Source organism: Artemia sp. Qi Xiang Cuo, chromosome 6, assembly GCF_049724085.1.
Source record: "Artemia sp. Qi Xiang Cuo chromosome 6, ASM4972408v1, whole genome shotgun sequence".
Lineage (NCBI taxonomy): Eukaryota > Metazoa > Arthropoda > Branchiopoda > Anostraca > Artemiidae > Artemia > Artemia sp. Qi Xiang Cuo.
The window spans coordinates 8,873,124-8,894,753 of NC_142799.1; the positions used below are offsets into that span (position 1 = coordinate 8,873,124).

General features: G+C 36.0%; 1 protein-coding gene across 1 annotated transcript in view; it reads right to left on the reverse strand.

Moving 5' to 3' along the window:
* Window positions 1–10,496: 10,496 nt before the first annotated feature.
* Window positions 10,497–21,630, reverse strand: part of Vha55 (V-type proton ATPase subunit Vha55) — a 40,164-nt gene continuing 29,030 nt past the window's right edge. Inside the window, exons 8-10 of the mRNA XM_089090475.1 lie at window positions 18,181–18,368; window positions 15,126–15,255; window positions 10,497–10,855 (exon numbers count right to left, since the gene is read on the reverse strand). Coding sequence (XP_088946601.1) covers window positions 10,707–10,855; window positions 15,126–15,255; window positions 18,181–18,368 — 467 coding nt within the window. The 3' untranslated portion in view covers window positions 10,497–10,706. The remainder of the gene's footprint in view (window positions 10,856–15,125; window positions 15,256–18,180; window positions 18,369–21,630) is intronic.

A 21,630-nucleotide genomic window follows, 5' to 3' on the forward strand; every position in this document is an offset into this window, starting at 1 on the left:
CGGTAGGAGCACGAGGAACCCACAAGATGGATCAAACAAGATGTAATCAAAATTAAAAATATTGAAGGTTGTCTTCTACAATTTTGGTCTTCTATAATTGTCTTCTACAATTGTCTTTTACAATTTACTGGTACCCGTCCTAAGTATCAAACTGTTTGGTCGTGTGATTCACTCTACATACCTTTTTTAATTATTAGTGTGGCAGCACACAAATTTGGATTTTGGGCTTTTTTTTGCTCATTCTGAACTTTTCTCTGATGTTGAGATTTTTTCAGTGGGAAAACTTAACGATCAAATTAAGCCGTCGCAGTTTTAGTTTTAACTAGTACTGTTAGATCATTGCTCTTACTAAACTTACTTAAACTTAATTATTTGTTTGAACTGAATTGCAATTTACTCGCCGACAAAACCAGCACTGCTAGCAGATTATTCTCTCTCCCATCCCTTATATTTCCACCAACATTAGAAACAAATTCAAGCAGAGAACGAGGTATCTTCCATTTGTTATTTCTTTGCCCAATGCCACTTTGTATGGAAGTTGTTGTAGAAACATCGATTGAAAATTATAATTACTTTTTAAGAGTCAAGTGTGATTGGAGAGCAACCAGCCGGAAGGTTCAATAACTACGCCTCCGTGGTCGCAATATAAGGTTTAGAATACCCTAGGGTATTTATTTCTATATATTAATTATTTTTTTTTGCGGTGTTGAGCTATTTTAGCCGGGTAATATATAGGTCGAGGAAAGTAATTTGGAAACATAAAATTAGTGGCAACCGTAGAAAGGTTTCCCTGTAATGGCAGTGCACAGAGATGCAGGCTAGGACTACAAACTACGGATAGTTATTTCCCTTGGACTTGGTCTAGCACCGGCATCTATAATACATGATACCAGTAACATGGAGTCAAACTCCAAGTCAGAACCCAGCAAATTTAAAATGGACAGAGTTCCTTACTCCAAGTAAGTAATTATTTTCTGTAACCTTTATCTTACTCATCTATGATAGCTCAACCCCCCAGCCCCAAAACACGAAGAATAGAATCAAAAGAAGTAAAAATATAAAAATAAATAATATAGGGTTCTAGATTATACATTTACCTGTATGATGATGAATAGGTTGAACATTTCTGAATCCTTTCTTTTCATTCTTCTTTTATTTGCCTTACTTTCCCTTTGGCTGCTCACTTTTAAATGTGAGGGAAATCGTCCATGCGGGGGGGGGGTAGTTTAGAACCAAATTTGACAGTCCTTTGAGCTTCTGGATAAAGGTTTGTCCCTCTAAGTAGGGGGCATCCTATTTGTTTAAGGGGCATCGTGCCAAAAAAATTATGGGGGTAGGGAGAAGATGCTGGAGAAGCCTTATAGAATAGAATTTATTTGCGCTTAAAGCCCATCGGCCATGGCAAATAAATATAAACTAAGAACAATTACAAAGAAACTGCACAAATCTTAACATAATCCTAGATAAATCTACTTTTACGATTTGTCGCGAGACGAAGCAATCTTGCCAAGCTTGCTATGTAGCTTTTTCTTGTTTGCAAACATGTTGGTCAAACAAAGCTTCTTTTAAAAACTGTGTTATGGGGTTTCATAGGCCATTACTTTAAAAAATTCAAAAATTGCCTAAAAAGATTTTTTATCAAAATATGTTATGTATCTTTTTCTTGTTAGCAAACATGTAAAGCTTGGGCCTGCCATACCTGTATTTCTTGGTCCAGTAAAATCCTTTCAACTAATACACTTACTTGGTCCCCCATATCCTCGAGCCCTAAACCGTCCCCCCACATATGGCTTAGTCCACACTGATCTAATACACTCTTAATTTAGTACGGCCACCCCCCCCCCCCACCTGAGCTACTACTACTACTAACAACTCATCGCAGCACCAAGCCGCCTGAGGCCAACACAGCTACGCACGCTCCTCCTCCACCCCAATCTATTCAAAGCCTCCCTTTTTACACCCGCCCACGAAGTTCCCATTTCCTTTAAATCTTTCTTTATGACGTCCTCCCAACCCAGACGGGGACCTGAGCTGCCCTTCAACATTTCTAAATAAGCCGCTTTCAGCACCCGCACCCTAGGCATCACTAATTTTTTTTTCCAAAAGCATAATCATGTTAATTAGCCTACAAATTCTTAAAGAAAACAAACCTAAATCAGCTCTAACTACTAAACTATATGTAAGCTTACTTATCCATAGCCACCTCTTATAATATCCTAATTGCACTGTTTCTAGCCTATCTCCCTTCGCATACCCCCAAACCTCAGATCCATAGTGCATCACACCTAAGATTTTAGCCCTGAAAACCTCTTAAAAATATATTCAAATTTTTTTTTTTTTGAAAATGTTTTTTGTTGAAGTTTATCTTTGAATCTAGGGTACTAAGACTCTCGACAGGCGCGTAAAAGATGTTTCTGTCTGTTGGTTCGAGCAGCAAAGTGATATAAACAAACTTTAAAATTTGTGATTACGAACAACCAAATATATTTCAGATATTGGATTGTTAGTTTTTCGACAACTAAATTTGGTGATCCTAGCGTTTCTCAGCCAACAGCATAAGCCAAAATTCATGTAATAGTTCGAAGGTCAAGCAAAATATAGATTATTATCCTTCTGAAAGATGGGACGACTATCAATTGTCAGAATAAAATTATCCTGAGGAGTCAAGAACCAACCCACTGAGACGTGAAAAGCGAAAAACAAATGGTAGAAAACGACAAACTCTAAACATTAGAGAGGGTTTCCGTAGAAAATAATGTCATTAGAAAGCGTTTTCATTGAACATAAACTTCATTTGATTCGTTAGAGGACTATGGACCATTTAAATTTAAAACTGGATCGTCAAGATATCGCATGGAAGAAAAAGAAGTCTCACAGTCAACATTTTTATTCCGAATAATCTTGGATATTCTTCTTAGTTTGTTAACAGTCAGCTTACTTTAATCAACATTTGCGAATGAACTAAGAAGAATATACATTAGAATAGAATATAAAAAAGAACAGCAAATCAAACAGTTCGTGGCAACAAACTGTAAGTAAGGAGCTATGCGGCTCAATAATAAACGAAACTCTAAAATAAGGAATTTTCATATCAATAGATACAGAAAAAAAATCGGCTTATTATGCTGATTTCAAATATGAGATTAATTAATTTCCAAAGAGAGAATTTTCCGTGTGGAGAAAAGTTTCCAGTGGGTGCATATTCCAGGAAAAATTTACTAGAATTATTTTACCGAACCTATTTTACATGAGGAGATGTTTAAAGGAATTGTCCGGGGAAAATTTTCACCGGGTTGGAATTGTCTACGGGATCTTTCAGTGGGGGAGGATGTTCTACGGAAGAAATTCTCCATGGAGGAGTTTTCTGCGAGATAAATTCTCCAGGAGAAATTCTCTGCGGGAGTAACCTTCTACCAGGGGGGGGTCTGGAACAATTTTCCACGGGGGAGGGGGGGGTATGATTCGAAAAACAATCATAAATTAAAGTCAAATTAAATTAAAGTTTTTCAAATGAAACTGTGCTAAGAAAAAATTTTCAGCCGGAAAGTTTGATTTTTCGTCCCAATTCTTTAAGAACGACTCCTGCAACGCGAGGGCCGTTGAATTAGAACAATAAGAAGTGTTTTTTTTAAATACCACAAAACTGTAGCGTTAAGAGCGAGGTATTGAGGAGGAGGCAACCCCCCTCATATACATAATAATTTCTGTTCGTTTTAAGTTTTGATGTGGATCCTTACTTTCAGTTGAAATAACCATTTTTTTTTATCATTCAAAAGCTTTATCTAAGGAAGCAAACAGATAACAGTAACCCTTATCTTGCGAGAGAAAAAAGACCAGAAAACAAAATAACTGATAAAAAACTTTAACCAGTCGTTAATATTTGGTTGGCATCTACATTCTTGAACCCTCCCCAATATAAGACCGAACTACTGGATTACATTCAGGGTAGATGCTCTCCGCCAAACCTATCTTATAGCCTCAGTTGTATGTTAATTCCATTCCGAGGCTTTATGGAGAGTTGAGCAATTTCTTTCTATTTTAACGTTAAGAAAAACTACAATATCCATGCCTCTAGCGTTCGGACCAGCTTCAATCATTTTTTTTTTTCATTATCTTGGCACATTTACAAGAACTGACACAAAATAACTCGCCGATATAATACATTCAGTGACTTTTTTTTGTCAATTCGACTAGTTCATTACTAAAATGGTCTTCAGCATAAGCCCCCATAAGGGGCCGGGGGCAGCCCCCCCCCCCCCTGGCTGAATGACGCTGCCTTGTATTTTTATATTTTTTGAGATTTTTATTATGCAGCTAGGTCCCGGGGCCGTGCCTATAAGGGAAGGTCGGCGGGGGCAACGAATAGCAGCAGAGGCGCGCTGCTGCTGCGACCATTGTTGACCGCATACATTTTTGTTTTGATCAGTCTTTCTCAAATCCCAGCTTCAATTTATATGAGATTTGGACCTATTCAGAGGAGTTAGAAACTTCGTGAGTCATTGGCTGGACGCTGGTGTTCTTTGTTATTCATCAAGAGAAGTAAAAATCCGGTAGAAACGAAATGGCAGTAGAATTTCAGAGCCCTTGCATAATAGTTGAAATATCTAACAGCTATGTATTTTTGACATAATTGATTATCAAAATTAGTACTAATTTTTTTCATCGAGCAACCGTCACCATCGAGAAGAACTGTCACTAGTTACATCACAGCTGTGTTGGCAGGAAAATCTTTCCCCTTTGATTTTATACCATCAAACATCCAGAAGAGATTTGGAAGGTATATCATCTTTCAACCAGATTGTTTTGATAATGAAGATCTGTGCTCTTGAATACAGACCAGCCAAATGTTAGCCCATGAAGCTGGTGGTAAATTGCCAAGCTCATCAGAGGTTCTAACTCCAACCCCATCCCTACCTGCACTGTCATCCTCTCACCTAATGTTTTCAGTAAGCCCTGTGATTTTGTAGCTACTGTGAAATAGAAAAGTCGCACCTGAACAAGTACAACCACATCCCAGCACCACCAAGAAAACAAAATGCTTCAAGGAAGAAAGGAGGGTAGAACAAAAGTGCTCACTGGTACATCAGTGAAAGCCAAGATTGAAGCTGCCTTTGCTACAAGGAAGGCAAAGAAGAAGTGAAAAAGAAAAAAATTGAAGCAAGAAATACAAAGAAGCGGGCTATGAAGAGATTTGGTGAGAAAATAGCACTGAAGGTGAAACTGAAAAGGTTCAGACAGCGATTGTTGATGATAACTCAGACAGTTCTCTTGGGTAAGATAGTGAAAAGGAATATGAGCTTAGTTTTGATTTGGGTTGCAGTTGGCAGCTTTGTAATAGTCATCTATGAGGTTCATTAGGGAGAAGGTAGAATCTACTGCAGAGGTCAGTGTGACGACTATGAGTGGTGGGATAGGTAATTTGTGAAAGTGGTTGGAACAGTCAAATCATACCTACTACACGAAAGAGGGTTTAGGGCAAAAACCACCCGTACTTGGACAATGTGTGATCTTGGAGAAATATTTTGGTATCTGGGACTGAGCTAAAAGAGCTGCATCACAATTGCATCCTAAATTCCAACAGTTAGCTCGTTGCTAAATAAATTTGGGATTCTTCTGTGCTAATACAAGGATATTAGTTTTTTAACTTACACAGATACAATTTTCTGTTTTACACTGGTGAATACTCCCTGAAGAGGCAATAAATTTATTTTGCACCTTCTTTTGCAAAAAAATCCTCCTAACATTATTTTGGAAATTTCGAGGGGTTGTAAAAATCTTAGTTGCAGTACACGCCGGAAAGAAACAATTGGACAATGACTCAGCTCAAAAGCAATCTAAAGCCTGATTCATTGCAAAGCAATCTGGAGGTAGTTTGGCCCAGGACTATCTCGTTCGAATTACACAAGGATTTCAAATTTATGCAACTACTAAGCCAAAATCGGTGAGAGCTTTCAAGTGCCGTTTCGCCCCTTCCACCGCCAGCTTATAGTACAAAAGTAGCCATGTTGCATCTTCTTTATAGAGAATGATTTAAACATTTTCTACCTCCCCGGTAAAGCACTTTCAATTCAATCGCCCGAGCGATTTACAAGTTATTAAAAACACACTACTTTAATAGCCTCGGCAATGTTATCTTCGACTTACCTCTCTTCTTCATTGTGAATAGATTCAAAGTTCCACATGAGCTAAGCGTGCAAAAACTTTTAGATAGGTTGGAGACAAAAATTTTGCCCCCCCCCTCATCCCTTCCTCTAAAAACAAGAATTGAAAATCCTCTGCCCTCTAACGATCCAAAACTTCCAACTTGATCCCCACAAGTCGTTCCCGAGATATTGCAGATCTGCTAATCTGGATACATACAGTTTCTCTGCCTCCTCTCCTTGTATCAAAATTTTGAGATCCACTTGGCCTCCCAACACCCATCAAAAGTTTCAAATCAATTCCCCAAGCTGTTCCTGATATAATACAAATACACTATTCTGACAAACTGGGTAGACATTGTTTCTTTCGATTAAGATCCCTACTTCACGGGGAACAGATTCTACCCCACAGGGGATATAGATTTAGGCAGAATTGAGACAAATAAAAATTCATGCATTACCAAAATGTCGCTAAATCGGAGCTTCTGGTACTGGGGCAATCTGTATTAGCCCCATTTACAACAATCCTATTAGTTTGATTTTGTACGATTCACGTCGTTACACCAGAGACATAAATCATTCCGCAATATAACGAAAATTCCGATACTCCAAAACCTGGAAAAAGATTAAAATACGAAAATCCTTAATAAATTTTCCAATGAAAACTTAGGTGCGTGTAAATGAACCACAAGCAACTGAACCCCTGTAACTAAACTACCGTGTAACTGAACTACCGTGCAACTGAACCTCTGTATTACCGAACATTCGTGTAACTGAGCCACGGGGTAACTGAACCCAGTTTAACTAAACCGTCGTGCAACTGAACCATCGTGCAACTGAACCACTGAACTCAGTTTTTCATTATTCTAAAAATATGAGGCAATATTACTGAGTAAAACACAATTTAGATTTTTGGCACATTCAACCTTGTTGGAATTGTTTGTTTTTTAAAGTCATACTATTAACGCCTGTCAAGATCAATCATAAAAAAGCTTTGTTTTATTTTTGCAACAAAAGGAAGATCCGATGTCAAAAACCATTAAAGCTGATTTATTACTCTTTTTTTCGGATGAATCAGACATTGTTATTGGGAAACTCACAGACATTTTTTGCGTGGGTGTTTTCTGATGGGGGGGGGGGGGGCGGAGGATTTTCCATGAGAAGCAAGTTCGGAATGGAGGGGTGGGAGACTTGCACACAAAGTCTCTGTTCCGCTTTCCTTAGCACTTCTCAACTAAACTAAAAATTAACAAAACTCAACTAAAATATTCAAATTTGGAAAACCATATTTTTCACGAGGGGATATTTTCCAGGGGAGGGGTTTTCTATGGGAGAGGGTAAACGCCTAGACCCGTAGATAGTGACAGGGCGAAGGGAATCCCTCATTAATAGACATAAAAAAAGGATAAATAAATTAAGAATTTGTGACGTCCGATTCTCTTTGTTTTTGTGACAACACAACAGTTTTTTTTATTAATCATCTTGACAGTCATTTATATCACGACTCTAAAAAGCAAATAATTCCAACAAGATTGAACATGTAAAGATTCTAACTTGTGTTTTACCCAATGTAAGCACGGTGGTTGAGTTGCACGAGAGTTCAGTTATACGAGGGTTCAGTTGCACGGTGGATCAGTTACACAAGGGTTGCGTTGCAAGAGGGCTCAGTTAAATGGGGTTCAGTTGCAATGGAACTGTAAATTTAATCTTCCATTCAATTTTGAGGTTTTTTATTCAGTCACCTTGTTACTGTTCCTCTGAGAAGGTGACTCTTCGTTTTGAACTTTTATTTTGAGGTTGGTCTTGTCCTGATTTCCTGCGCTTTTAACTACTTTCTCATCTTCTTGCACTGAACACGCCTGAGCTGAGGTCCCTGCCGAAATATCATAATAGCTGCGTTTTTTTTCGAAGTTCCGTGTTTCATGGTTCATGTTCCAAGTTTCATGTTCTAGCCCAAAAACGCAGTTTTTGTCGCTTTCGTGTTCTCTGTCCATGTTCCTGGTTGAACGTCTAAAAACGCATTTTAGGAAAAGTGGCAAAATATTGAAAACTGTGGAAACATTCTGAGCTTTTTTACTTGCCTGTTTTCTTGTACACATATGTTTCACCTTGGCCTCTATTCAAAAACGCATATTCAGCTGAATCTATGTCCATTTTCTTCCCTTCCATCTTATCCTTTCTTTTGTCATCTACAGATAACTTTTTTCTATCTGGATAGGGACCAATCGAACACGCAACACGCACAAAGAGCAAGTTCCAAGTTTGAGGAAACAGACAGTCGAACAGGCAACATGATGTTTCGTGTTTCGCAAAAAACGAAGTTTTTTTAAAACATGCTGTTACGTGTTTTGTCGAAAACGCAAAAATGGCAAAACACGATTAAACCACGGAACCAACCACGCAAAAAAAACGCCACTAATGCATCACCATTTTTCACTGGTTACGCATTACCTCGTTTTCCTCATTGTTGTACGTTTTCTAGTGCTACCATCAAACATATGTGAAATAATCAGTGGGTGTTATATTTTGAGGCAAACTAAATTAGGCTTTGCTTAGACATTTTCCGATTTTAGAAATAACAGTAGAGATCGTGTTAGTTTTTAGGGCAATGTAGCAAACCATTAGCTCTTATACACGGTGCATTTTAAGGAGCAACATCGATTGGATTGCAAGAGATAGAGAATAAAATTGGTTTTAAGAACAGAGCACATTTTGAGACCGTCTGTAAGGAACGTTTCATCATTCTTTTTTTTCTGAACGGAAAAAGTCTTCTTGAGACATGCTATTTATAAAGTTTTGTGGGGATTGCCAACTATGACATTCAATAAATGGCGAACAAAATCAAAGTATTCCTCCCGCAACACTTTTGTTCGCAAAGCCGACCAGAAGTTGCTGCAAATCTTCTCGTTGTAAAGGAAACATAACTGTTATTAAAATTCAACATTAAAATTAAATCAGTCTTGTTTTGAATTTTTTTTTTCATTGCTTGCATTATCTTTACAAGCTTAATTAACTGGAAAGAGCGTAATTGACGTCTTGTTAACAATGCATAAGCTTTATCCAAGTCTTAGGATCACAAACTGTTATTCTCAAGGATGCTATATTAACATGGGTTGAAAAAAAAAAAAAAAAAAGATTATCTGGTTTTGCTTGATTTAGTATCACACTTGTCCCACAGATGCGGAAAACTGAACTGGCAAGACATTGGTTTGAAAAGCTTAAATCAGCATTAATTTGTTCCAAGGCTTTGTCTACTTATGTCTTTGAATCATTTGATGGTTCATCATAAAGATAGGAAAACTGCTATTCAAATCTTCCATTTTTTTAAATTAAAAAAAAAAGAATGTCTTCTATCTTCACTCTGAAAGGTCACTAATAAAAGTGGCACTTGAAAGCCGAATATAACCCAAATCAAGAATTACGAACGGGATACACTACGGACTGCAACTGTATACTTCAGCTTTATTCGCAAGTGTGACTAGTATGTAGCTCAGACAATACACTGTCAGATCCATTCGAACCCCATTATAGTTCGTCATTTTCATCACTATTCCCAGAGAATGGTAACTTTACCATGGGTATTTTCATGCAAAGAATCAGTTAAGAGTAAATTAGAAGACGTAATTTATATGACAAAGTCTTGAAAACTGTTTTTCGTGGTTGCTCTCAGTTGATGTATAAGGCGTCTGATTTTAGTACAATATAATACGTTTACCAAGGGTAAAAATGTGAAGCAGCCTAAATTGGATTTAAATATCTTAAATTTTATTTGGATCCAGTCTAATTAAGCGTTTGTCAATTAAAATATATGTCAATTACCCCCTCCCCACCTAGATCTAAGTCCTTCGACTTCAGCCCACTGTCGGTCCACTGAAATCTGGCGGCTCCAGCTTTATGCAGCAGAAGGCAAAGTTTTGACAGAAGTCGAAGCTCAGTTCTGTAGCCAATTTTGCCCCGAAGAAAAATGTCTTTATTTAGACTCTGTCCTCATCACTCTTCCTTTGGAGCAGTTTAAATATTTCTTTTCTGGATGGCATTTTTTGTTTTTAAATAAACAAACTTCCCGTTCAAACGATATATTGATGAGTGTATACAATGTTGCTACGAGAATATACAAAGGTGTTATATTTCAGACAAGTATTAAAATGAGTATTCTTTCTTCTAGGAAGATTTGACAGAATTTCGTTTTCAATACACAGCGATATCACCCGTGCGTGGCAAAAAGTCACCGAAAATTTGTCCGAGATTAGCACAAGAGCGATATGCATAAGCTAACAAGCGAAACTGGCCTTGTTTTCCATCAATAATTCATTCAGTGGAAAGTTGTCGGACCGATATTCGCGCTTCGTAATCAAATTGATAGATCAAAACACTGAAACTTATTATTTCCTAAAGCACGCAAATAACAAAAACGTGAATCACAAAGAATATAGATACGAGAAACAACAAATATCAAACACATAATTCTTAAGAACGACTTAAAACGAAGGAATGCAATATCGTCATTTCATCAGTGCCTATACAGTCTTTTACATTCTAAATAGGCAGCACTTGCCCGCGTTACATTTATTCATTGTGTCTCCCTCTGGCGTCTCTTGGGTAGTATTCGGCCAAAACTGACGCTGGAATACGCTTAAGCATTTCCTTAGGGAAGATACGAAGGAGTTGCCACCCAATGTCTAAGGACTCAAAAACAGTTCGATTTTCATAGCTTCCTGCAAAAGAACAAATATATAAACTTTGATGGAGATATCATTTTTTTACTGCAACCAAACAAGCACTTGTGTGAATATCATCATGTTTTATTGTTGCTTTTTTGGTGCTTCTTTGTTGCTTTTATATACTTTTTGCTAGTATACCCCATGTCTTTTTTGTGTTTTAGGGTTTAATTTTTATGAAATTATTCTTTATCCATTATTATTTACAGACAATTTAAATTAAAGTGAATTCTGACTCTAGTGATTTTTAACACGAAAAGAACTATCATCCAACTTTCCAAACATATTAAAGTAAGTAAATGCTGAATAACATATAAGTGATGTGCCAAATCAAATTAAGTGCGTTGCGTCAAATAATCAAGCATTCTTTTCATCAATTCGTCCTGTGTACATAAATTAATATTTATTGATAGACATTCCGTTTGTATCAACTGCATATTGTTCCACTAGCTGCACTTCGACATAGCCCAAAAATGTGCACATTTTCCATTAGTAACATTCAGTTCGACCAATAATCATGTTATTTTTTTTTTTATCAATTCGTGTTTCGTTTAATATGACAAAATTGCAATATTTACGCATAGAGTCCAACATTGCGCCGCTAGATTGCACTATATCTTTAAACATCCGAAGATCAATTGATCATGTTCAGTGGTCGCTGTTAATCACTGACATCAAGAGAAAGAAGAAACACTACCCATTAAAGACTCTGCATTAGTACAAGATGAAATTTAAATAATCAACACTCCGTATCAAAGAGAATGGAGGAATATTGAATTTTTGATACGATTAATCTTCAATACAATAGAATCAAAGCTGAGATTACTCTGTACTGATAATTAATCAGTAGCTTCTATCTCCAATAATGATTTAAAGTCAAAATCCAGTCTACGCAAAGTAGGTCTTGGTTAGCTTATGAGAATCTTGCCTGGTTAAGCAAGCTGGCTTGTTTTAGAAAGATAAGTCTCGTTTTTTTCGCTCTGTTTTGTATGGCCATGGCCATGGAGGGCTTTTTGTGTCAAATATGCATACAGATACAAATATGCAACTGATCTTGAATAAATTGCAGGCATTTTTAAACCGTATAACGTCTTTCTATTCATTTCTTGGGGGACACGGTTTTTTTCTTCCTTTTCATCCTTGTGGTATTATGGCTTATAGTAGATGTTAACCTGTAAAGGCATCATTTTTTTTTCATGCGCGTATATTTTTTAATTATCAGCATGATACAAAACAAAACTTGAAATGCCACCCTAAAAAGCAAAGAACAAACAAATAAAACACATATTTTATATAAATTTCACCGGCATTAAAAGTGCTCTTTAGCTCACTTACTATTTAAAACAGTGAATGCCAACCTTGCTGTTTTTTTAGCTGACCATTCTAACCTGGGCTGTTGATATGGTATATCAGTAGCCTTCAGTGGCGTATCAGCCTATCAGTGGCATATTATGTCAAGTTATATTTGAAATGGGCATAAATTCCTCATTGCGACTTCTACTGTTACTGAGATTTTTTTGTCCGAAATTCTTGTAGTTGCAGACAGGGGCGAATCTCTAGCATTTTTATTGGGGAGGGGGGGGGGGCAAGAGGGGTTCATATTTGGATAGTCAAAGGGCATGAGATGTATAATATTTTTTTCATCCACATTATTGGAGGGGGGGCAACTGCCCCCCTTGTCACCCCCAAACGACGCCCCTGGTTGCAGACATCAAACCATGATTTAGCGTCAAAATTGTTTTCTCAGTTGATGAACTTTTCTTTTGCTCCTTAAGCCGCTTAAGGGACATCACACACTTTGACACCGAAAGGGTTGATTGTAAGGGAGAAAGTCTTGCAACGTTCACCAGGGAAAAAACTTATTACTTGAACAGTAGGGTGCTAAATAAACTGCTACAGGTCATATAAATCAGGGACATTATTTTCATTTGGCACATCTTCAACAAATTGGGTAAGTGGTTGGAATATCTATAATTTATTTTACTTCATTGATGTGATCCTGAGTTCCAGTTCCGTTTTTAAACACGATATCTTTTCAGACAACTATACCACCGTACTTTCCTTACACTGCAATTTGTGTATTAATACTACTAAATGTCGACCAGGCATGCCAATTACCACAACGTAAATTCATCCGTAAAACTATGACCCATATTCACTTGCAATTCCAGAATCGAGGAATGTTTGGAACCCTTCTGTCAATTCAAATTATCTCTCCAAATCTTTTCTTTCAATAACCACCATACTTCTATTATACTGCTTCATGCGTTGAACTCAAATCTTTACATAACATTTTGGAGAGTTGAGTCTCGGGTGGCTTTAATTTAACGACATTTCCAGCTTTAACCACTTAGCTAAGGAACTCTTAGAAGGATTTAGGTACCGTCTTGGTGGCTAATACTTGTCCTTGAATCCGGATGATTCATAAAGTGAGCCCTAATTACTTCAAGAGTCACTTTTTTAACTAATGACTGAAAGCCAGACTTACAGCCGAGCATTTCAGGTGCACTGTCGGTGAAAATTCAGCACAATTTATCCCATTCCATCAAAGGTTTCAATGTAAAATCATCAATTAGAAAAAAAAATACGTGTGTGCAGCTTCAATGGCGGCTAAATTGTGTTTTGAAATAATTCACTGCTATTAAGCCGGCGTCCATACTTTTATCTTTCGAATCAGGGTTATTAGTTTCGACCCGTCTTTGGAGCTAGGCTGGTTTCGTAGACTCATGAGCAAGACCTTCTGAACAAACTACATACTCTGGCCTTTCCACACCTGCAATAACTATCTAAGTATACACCACGCTAAGAAATTGTCCTTTTCCTACGTTTCCTGAATTTCCTCTTTCCTATGCTGATTTTAAACGGTTGATATTCTTAGCTTAAAACCACTTGAAGGACTCAAGCCACAAATCACTGCCAGTGTGAGCACAACACTAGGTAAAGAGGAAGAGCGACACAGGTAGCGTGACCAAACAAATTGTAGGAGTTAAAAGTATCCATGAGCCAACCATTTCAGTTATTGGACGATTGTTAAATAGCTTGAACCATTGTTCGTGAAAATATAGATGCTTTGTTACGGTGCCTATTATGCAAACATGTAGCAAAATATATAAACGATTTTAAATTACAAAATATATTAGGAGTTTAAATTACACTTGAGCTTACCAATTCAGTTATTAGACCATTGTTGGAATGCTCCTGCAGGAACGATTTCTTTCGGAAATATTGAATCTAAGATGTTTTAACGTTCAGAAAATATACGTTCAGATGCTCTGCTATGGCACCTATTATGCAAACGCGCAGCAAAATCTATAAGATTTTAGTCATCAAACAGGCCAAAACCTGTTACTTCTTTTAATGAGTTTATGTGATTATCTTAAAATATTTTATATAATATTCACATTCGATTCAAAATTAATTGATGACCCCATGTCACTTATGTCGCAACCAACAGGTTGGGAACCCATGCTTTAAAATGTAGAAATTTAAATACTGAATTCGCAAAATATATTGAAACAAACTCAAAGATAGGGTAGATTCTACTACCCTAGGATGGATGGATGGATGATAGACAAAATCTAACAACAAGTGAAAATGACAACATTTTTTATACAATCTTGAAAAAGGCTTATGCCAGCTTTGCCTCTCACTAAGACTACCTGTCTTGGCTTTGTTTCAAATTGGCCAACGGCTTAATGGCAACTTGATTTTAATTCAAAAGTAATCTCAAAAGATACCATCTAAACTCAAACACACCAAATTCTGATTCTACCAAGTCGTTCGTTGCATAATTCCAAATGACAGCATTAGAAATACGAATAATTCCAATTTTTGACATGGTTCATATTTTCATTTAACATGGTTAACAGCAATTCAATTAATGTATCTATTTGCTCAGAAAAATAATTATTTTATTATAAAAATAGCATATTTCCCTGGTAGCTTTGTCATGAATTTATTTACAACCTCTAAAGATAACAAAATAAATTTTACAATTTTCCATTCTAAGGTTCCTTTCTATATAGTAATATTCGCCACTTTCGTAGCAACATTCGTTCTTCGTTTTTTTTTAAACTGCTAAAATCTATAGGCACATAGACTGCGTTTATAGATACAAACATGCGTCTTTTTAGAGAATGCGTCTTTTTAGGTACATAGACTGCGTTTATAGATACAAACATGCGTCTTTTTAGAGAATGCGTCTTTTTAGGTGCATAGACTGCGTTTATAGATACAAACATGCGTCTTTTTAGAGAAAGAAACTTACCTTGAGAAATGAAGTTCTTCTCAAACTTCGTTAAAAATTCTAAATAAAGAAGATCGTCCGGAGTAAGAGCTTCTTCACCGACAACAGCTTTCATAGCCTGAACATCTTTGCCAATAGCATAGCAAGCATACTAAAAAAATAATATAAAAATAATACATATTTATATATGCCAGGCAGTAAATGTATTTTTATTTTTCATTGCTAATTTCTTTGCTGAATGATTTTTGCTGGTGCTTTGGCTATTTTCTTGTCCATACTTTCACTTGTTAATCATGACTTGCGTGGCCATCAGAATTCCTTGAACTGCTTTAAAGACTCTCAACATTCGAAGTGCAAGCCCCATATGGACAGACTGGTGGTATCTCTCTGATGACCCCTGACTGATGACATTTTTTTTAACGTCATGTTCTTTTTTAAGGTTGCAATATACTTTGTATGGATGCAAACATTCTCAACATCCAAAGTCACAAAAACCACATACACAGTCTGGTGGTATCTCTCTGATGATGAGCTATTATGGATAAAATTTTGTCTTGTTACTGCTGTTTTTTAACGTATGGGCTGAATATATTTATTTCGCGCAAAATTCACGACTTTTTTTTATCAAATATTTTCGAATAAAAAAAAGAATCCACAAACAAAGTATTTCAAAGAAAAGTAAAGACCTACATTAAACCAAAGATGAGCAGAAATAAAATCAAATTATAATTTAAGAGTAAAATCTGAAACAAAAACTGATTACCACAAACAGCAGTAGGGCTAACGCACCCTATGCCTTCTTAAGACCAGAACGTTATTTGCGCTTTACTGAAAACAATTTTTATTTTGAGTTGTTTTTATTTGTCAGAACATCAAAAACAAAAAGAGTATCATAATAACTAAGATTACCGAAAAGAACAAATAAATATAGATTGTCAGTTTAAAGTGGTATTAATTCTTGAAAGTTTAACCTTTGGATTTAATAAGGCTATTGAAAAGAACACGTTTGTAATGTATTTTGTTTTCATTAAGCGCAAATGACATTCTGATCTTTAGAAGGCATAAGGGTGTTAGCCCTAATCCTGCCTGTAGTAATTTCTGTTCGTTTTGAATTTGACTTGGTTATTTATTCTAATTTATGCTTTAGATTGTGCGCTTAGGCTGTTATTTTATTTTATTTCTGCTCATCTTTGGCTTAATGTAGTCTCTGTAGTTTTAAAAGTCTCTTGACTTTTCGCTGAAAAACTTCTTTAGTGGATTTTTTTTTCTTTTAAATATTAATTTCTGTTCGTTTTTCATTGACGAAGTTTTTTTGCTGGTTAATAAAGAAATATTCTTAAAAAAAAAAAAAAAAAAAATATTTTTTACCCCCTAAGAATCAAGATTTTGGCTTGTTATTTACATTTTGGACAAAATTTTTAATAATAGTTGTACTATAAAACTTCGAATGGATGGTAGATATAAGGAACATTATTAAAACAAATAGACTGAAAATCTGTATAATCTTTGGGCTTCTATGGCGATGAAGGATTGTGACTCCCATCATACTACAAATATTAATTGACTATCCCCCTGAAGTTGTCCTGAAAGTTTCAACATAATTCCCTTAAAATATCCTGAGATATCGCAGATACATCGTTATGACAAAACTTGGCTGAATAAAGCGTCTTTCTTCAATATGCCCTGAGAGTTTCAACTTATAGGCGTTCCCAAGACATCGCAGACACGTCCTCATGACAAAGTTGGTGTATTTTGATTTTAGTTCCATATCCCCAACAACAAGTCCTGAAAGTTCCATCGCAATACTCTTAGATTTTCCTGTGATATTGCACAGACGATCTTTTGATGATATGGATGCACATGGTGTCTTTTGATTTAGCTTTACACCCCCTCAACTTTCCATGAAAATTTCAACTTAATACCCTATTTGGTTCCAGTGATATTACATGCATGCCATTTTGACAACCTGAATGGTTAAAACTTTTTAGATTTAGTCCAATAGTATTAGTTAGTAGCAGTAGCAGTGGAAGTAGCATCAGTAGTCACAGTCGCAGTCCCAAGTAGTTGCAGTCTGAATTGGTTACAAAACAAGATTATGTTTAACTGAATTTACTTTGAACTGAATAAGATCGTTTTTTATAAAACTGATCTACAAGGTATTAAGCCTGTATTCTCCTGTGTCTTTATTTAGCACGCTAGACTTGAAATCCTTTGTCCGTGAAGACATGGGTTCGGGTCCTGGTGTCGTTGGTTATTTGGCTTGGAATGGGGGTCAGCGGCGTGACTCTATGAACTCAGGCATGGTCAACTTATCTCTGAATGGGTACCTGGAAAAATCTGGAAAGGTATAAAGGAAGGCTGTGTGAAAGCACAGGATGGCTGTCTCCTAGCCCCCCACTGCATTTACCGACTGAAGGGCCATGAAAAGGGGATCGGCACAGCCGGTAGGGACTATTAAGTCCAGCGCCATATTCTTTACCATTTTTCAATGGCTTAAATTATATTTTATTTATATTGCTTCTCCGAAAACTTGGTTATGTACTTGAACTCAGAGTATGTTTGTAAGTAAATTCTAGAATTGTCCGATGACTGGATAAAGTTAAGAGTTGATAAAGCGGGTTGGGGCCGAAACCTCGAAAATTAATACAATGGACTTGGAAACATTGGCTACAGAAAGACTGAATTTTAGCTCATTTTTAAGTGAGCATTAGAAACCTATTAAAGAAAAAAGTCGATTGACTACTCAAAAGGTCTGTTACGTTTAAAAGGCATAGTTCGAAAAATCTTGTTATATCCAGCTTTTAATCAGGGTACATGTCGTACAAACTTTAAATATTAATTTAAATACTAATTAGTTGCATTACTAATTCTACGTCTTTTCTAAGCCATAGATGATATGCATCCACGCATCCATTTTTTTCACTCATATTTTCATATTTAAGTACTCAGGCTAACAGTATTTCAGAGGTTTTTCTCGCAGGCAACAATCATGCAGATAACAATCAATGAAATACGAAACCAGTACAACGAGAAGGAAAATAGAGGGTTACAAAAATGATAAGAGTTTTGATTATACCAGCTGATTTGAGACATCAGAGTGATCCTTTCTAGTCATCCCTTCACCAATAGCCGACTTCATTAGACGCGAGAGGGATGGGAGCACGTTAATTGGAGGGTAGATTTGTCGATTATGCAATTGACGATCGACGTAGATCTGTCCCTCAGTAATATAACCAGTCAAATCGGGAATTGGATGTGTGATATCTGGAAAAAATAAATACTTTTAATTTCAATCTAATCAGTAAAAACTTCAATTATTCAAAACTAAATGAGATGAGGTGATATGGTAAAGCTGGTAGATATTGGTAATCTGTCATGTAACTGATAGAAAAAAAGTAAATGTCATCGAATATTGGCTCCACAACTTATCAGACCTAAGGAGAAAAAAAAATAATCAACACAAATATTTCGCCTGTATAGAACTAGGCGTCTTCAGTGTTACACGAAACAAAAAAAAAAAAAAAAAAAAAAAAAAAAACTATAATAATAATAGAACAATCAAAGCAATAAATTGTTAATTGTGAATATGTTCTACTCCTGCGCTCTACGTGGAGTAGCAATTGTACATGCAGAATTTAGCAAGAAATTTGGAAGAGAATAAAACCTCTCAAAATGATAAGAACCTCTCCATTGTAGCAAATAGTAAAATATCAAAATCGCCTTTAAGAGCTTTACAGTTCCCACCTTGAACAACAAGGAAAAATCACATTTTCGCATCGATAGCCATTATGTCTTTTCATTTTTATAGACCAGGGGGATAGTGTTAAGCCAGCAGTCATAAAATATTAAGAGAACAGAAATTAGGAAAAACAGAAGAAAATAAGAGAAGCAGGAGAACCGACAAATAATTTGTTAAATCAAACAGCCCTTTTCACTGGGGCGATCTATTTCGTTGCTTAAAAAGATATCTAAAACTATCTAGATATCTTTTTAAGCAACGAAATACATCGCCCCAGTGAAAAGGGCTGTTTGAAGAAGATGTAATGGATTAAAGGAAGACTGGTGGAAGTAAAGAGCAATTTTGAAACTTAAAACGAGCAAAAAGTATTGCTTCACAGTTTGTGCAACATTTATCTCCAGAACTGGTTTAAATAAACTGACTCGTTCAGGATTATGTAAAACTAGCGCATTACAGAAAACACAAAACCTACGAAACAAAACAGGATTTGGAGCAGAAAAGTCTTTAAGTACCCTGCATGTCTAATAAACTCAAGCAACCTGAGTTTTCATTAAAGTGCTAGTTTTAGAAAATTCTACAAATTTCATGGGAATTCCATTGGAAAAGTTTTGCAGATATAAGTTGGATTGCATAAACTGCGAAGCAAAAACCTCTGTTGAGTTTAAGTTTCAACCTCGCTCGCTAATTCCATCAGAAAAACCTCTTTTCTTCAGAAAAAACTTCAAAAGCATCATTTTTAGGTTTTAAAAATACACACAATAAATCTTACAAAAAGACCTCTTTCCACCTTCGTGAAGAAACTAAAGAGGTCAACATGAGTTTCAGTTAAAAAACTGCATCAAATACGTGTTTAACTTCGCAACCCTTTTAAACTTCCCCATAAAAAGAAATCGGCATTTTCACATAAAGAGTGCAAGGGGTAGATTATCCATAGTATCTTTACCAAGCTGCAGATGAAAAATTCAATTACTTTTTAAATATTTTCCCTATATGAAATATACACATATTTCAGAATAGGCTAAGATAGGATGGATGATATTAAAAAAGAATTTCAGATCTGCCGCTAATGAAATACACGTTATTATTATTATAGTTTTATGCCGCAATGCTGCAGTTTAAACATTCCTTATCTAGAATTATTTGAAGTTTGAACATTACTTTATACCTGTCAATTTATGATAAAAGTCAACCATTTTTTTTGTCATCATTTTACGTCAACCATTTTACAAGGAACAATCTAAAAACCAGTCTATGACGACATTTAAGGGAATGATGTAACAGAGTCATTCAAATATGATGTCACACCAGAGAAGCAACTTTTCAAAAGATACAAGTGTTATATACAGTTTTTACAAAAGATTTATTATGTTTTTTTAATGAGACTAGATATGGTGAATTTCTTTCAAATGAGCCCTCTCCCAATATTCTTTGACCACTGGTTCGGTACAATCACCCCTAGAAGAAAAAAAAAAAAAAAAAAAAAAACGCGTAACTGCCTCTAGTGCTAAAAAGTGATTTTCCTTGTTGTTCAAAAGTAAGAAGGGGAATGTGATTCACTTATATAGGGTTTTCGACGATGGTGATTCCAAAGGTGCGGTTTTATTTTGATTCACCAGAGTTTTCGCGGGATTTCAAACTTTTTTAGAAAATTCCCACAAAAACTTGTTTTCGCAACAAACTTTTACTATTATAATTACCGAAATAATACGTTGTAGTTACCATTCCTAATTACTATGGACCGTGATTCACTCTTTACTAGATTAGAGCTACAGCTGTAACCATGATGAATTCTGACACTACCCCTAAAAATAGGTGCTAAAGGTAGAAACTTGAATTTTCCTGCAAGCAACTCAGCGCGACCTTCTTGGCTCAGCGAAAGCAAATATATATACACAAATTTAAAAAAAAGTACATATAAACCGGAAATATGGCATCATGAAAAAATGGCAGCACAGTGAGGGCATAGGGGCTTGCCCTCCCCCCCCCCCCCCCAAATACAAAAATATAATTTTTTACGAATTTCCACGCAGCTCTTACTCAAACTACTAAATACCTTTTTTTTAATCACTGTACTTCCCCAAAAAAATTCCTTCGTGCGTGCCAGAATTACAGTGCTATTTTTCGGCACCAAAGGTACCCCATATCAGTGAAGTCCAATTTCTGATATTTTGTTCAACAGACCAAATATTTTGGTCGGAATAGGATCAAAATAGACTGTTGAGCGAAAATTCTGAGATAAACATTTAGCTCAAAATACTAAGAGGCTATTTGAGTAGCTTCCTGGTTTCAAAAGCCATACTGTTGCGCAGTGGCAAATTTGCTTCTAAACATATAAACAGTCCACAAAAATGGGCTGTTTTTTTATATGGTAATACTAACGGCTGAACGGTATTTGATAGTAACGCATGTGTTATTAAAGGTGAAAAGAGGCTAGAAGGGACGGTTTGATTGGGTGACAGCCTTCCTCTTCTTTTGAAAACCCATTTATGAAAATTCCATTTTCTTATGAAAAGCAAACCCTACTAAATGAACGATTTAACTTGAGGTAGTGTTTTACAAGAGTAAAATGAAATAAAAAACAGAACCAGTATACAGCTAAAGTAAGCACTATTTATAATTCCTACTGTTCTTGAATTAAAAATGCCGCATAAACAGCCATTTTCTTTGATTCAATCAATTTTTATAATCAGCGAGCATCCAATTGAGAAGTAGACCCAACCTAAACCGCAAAACAAGCAGGAAGTCATAATTCCTAAAAATAAATAGCGGGTAGTACGAGACAGGCCT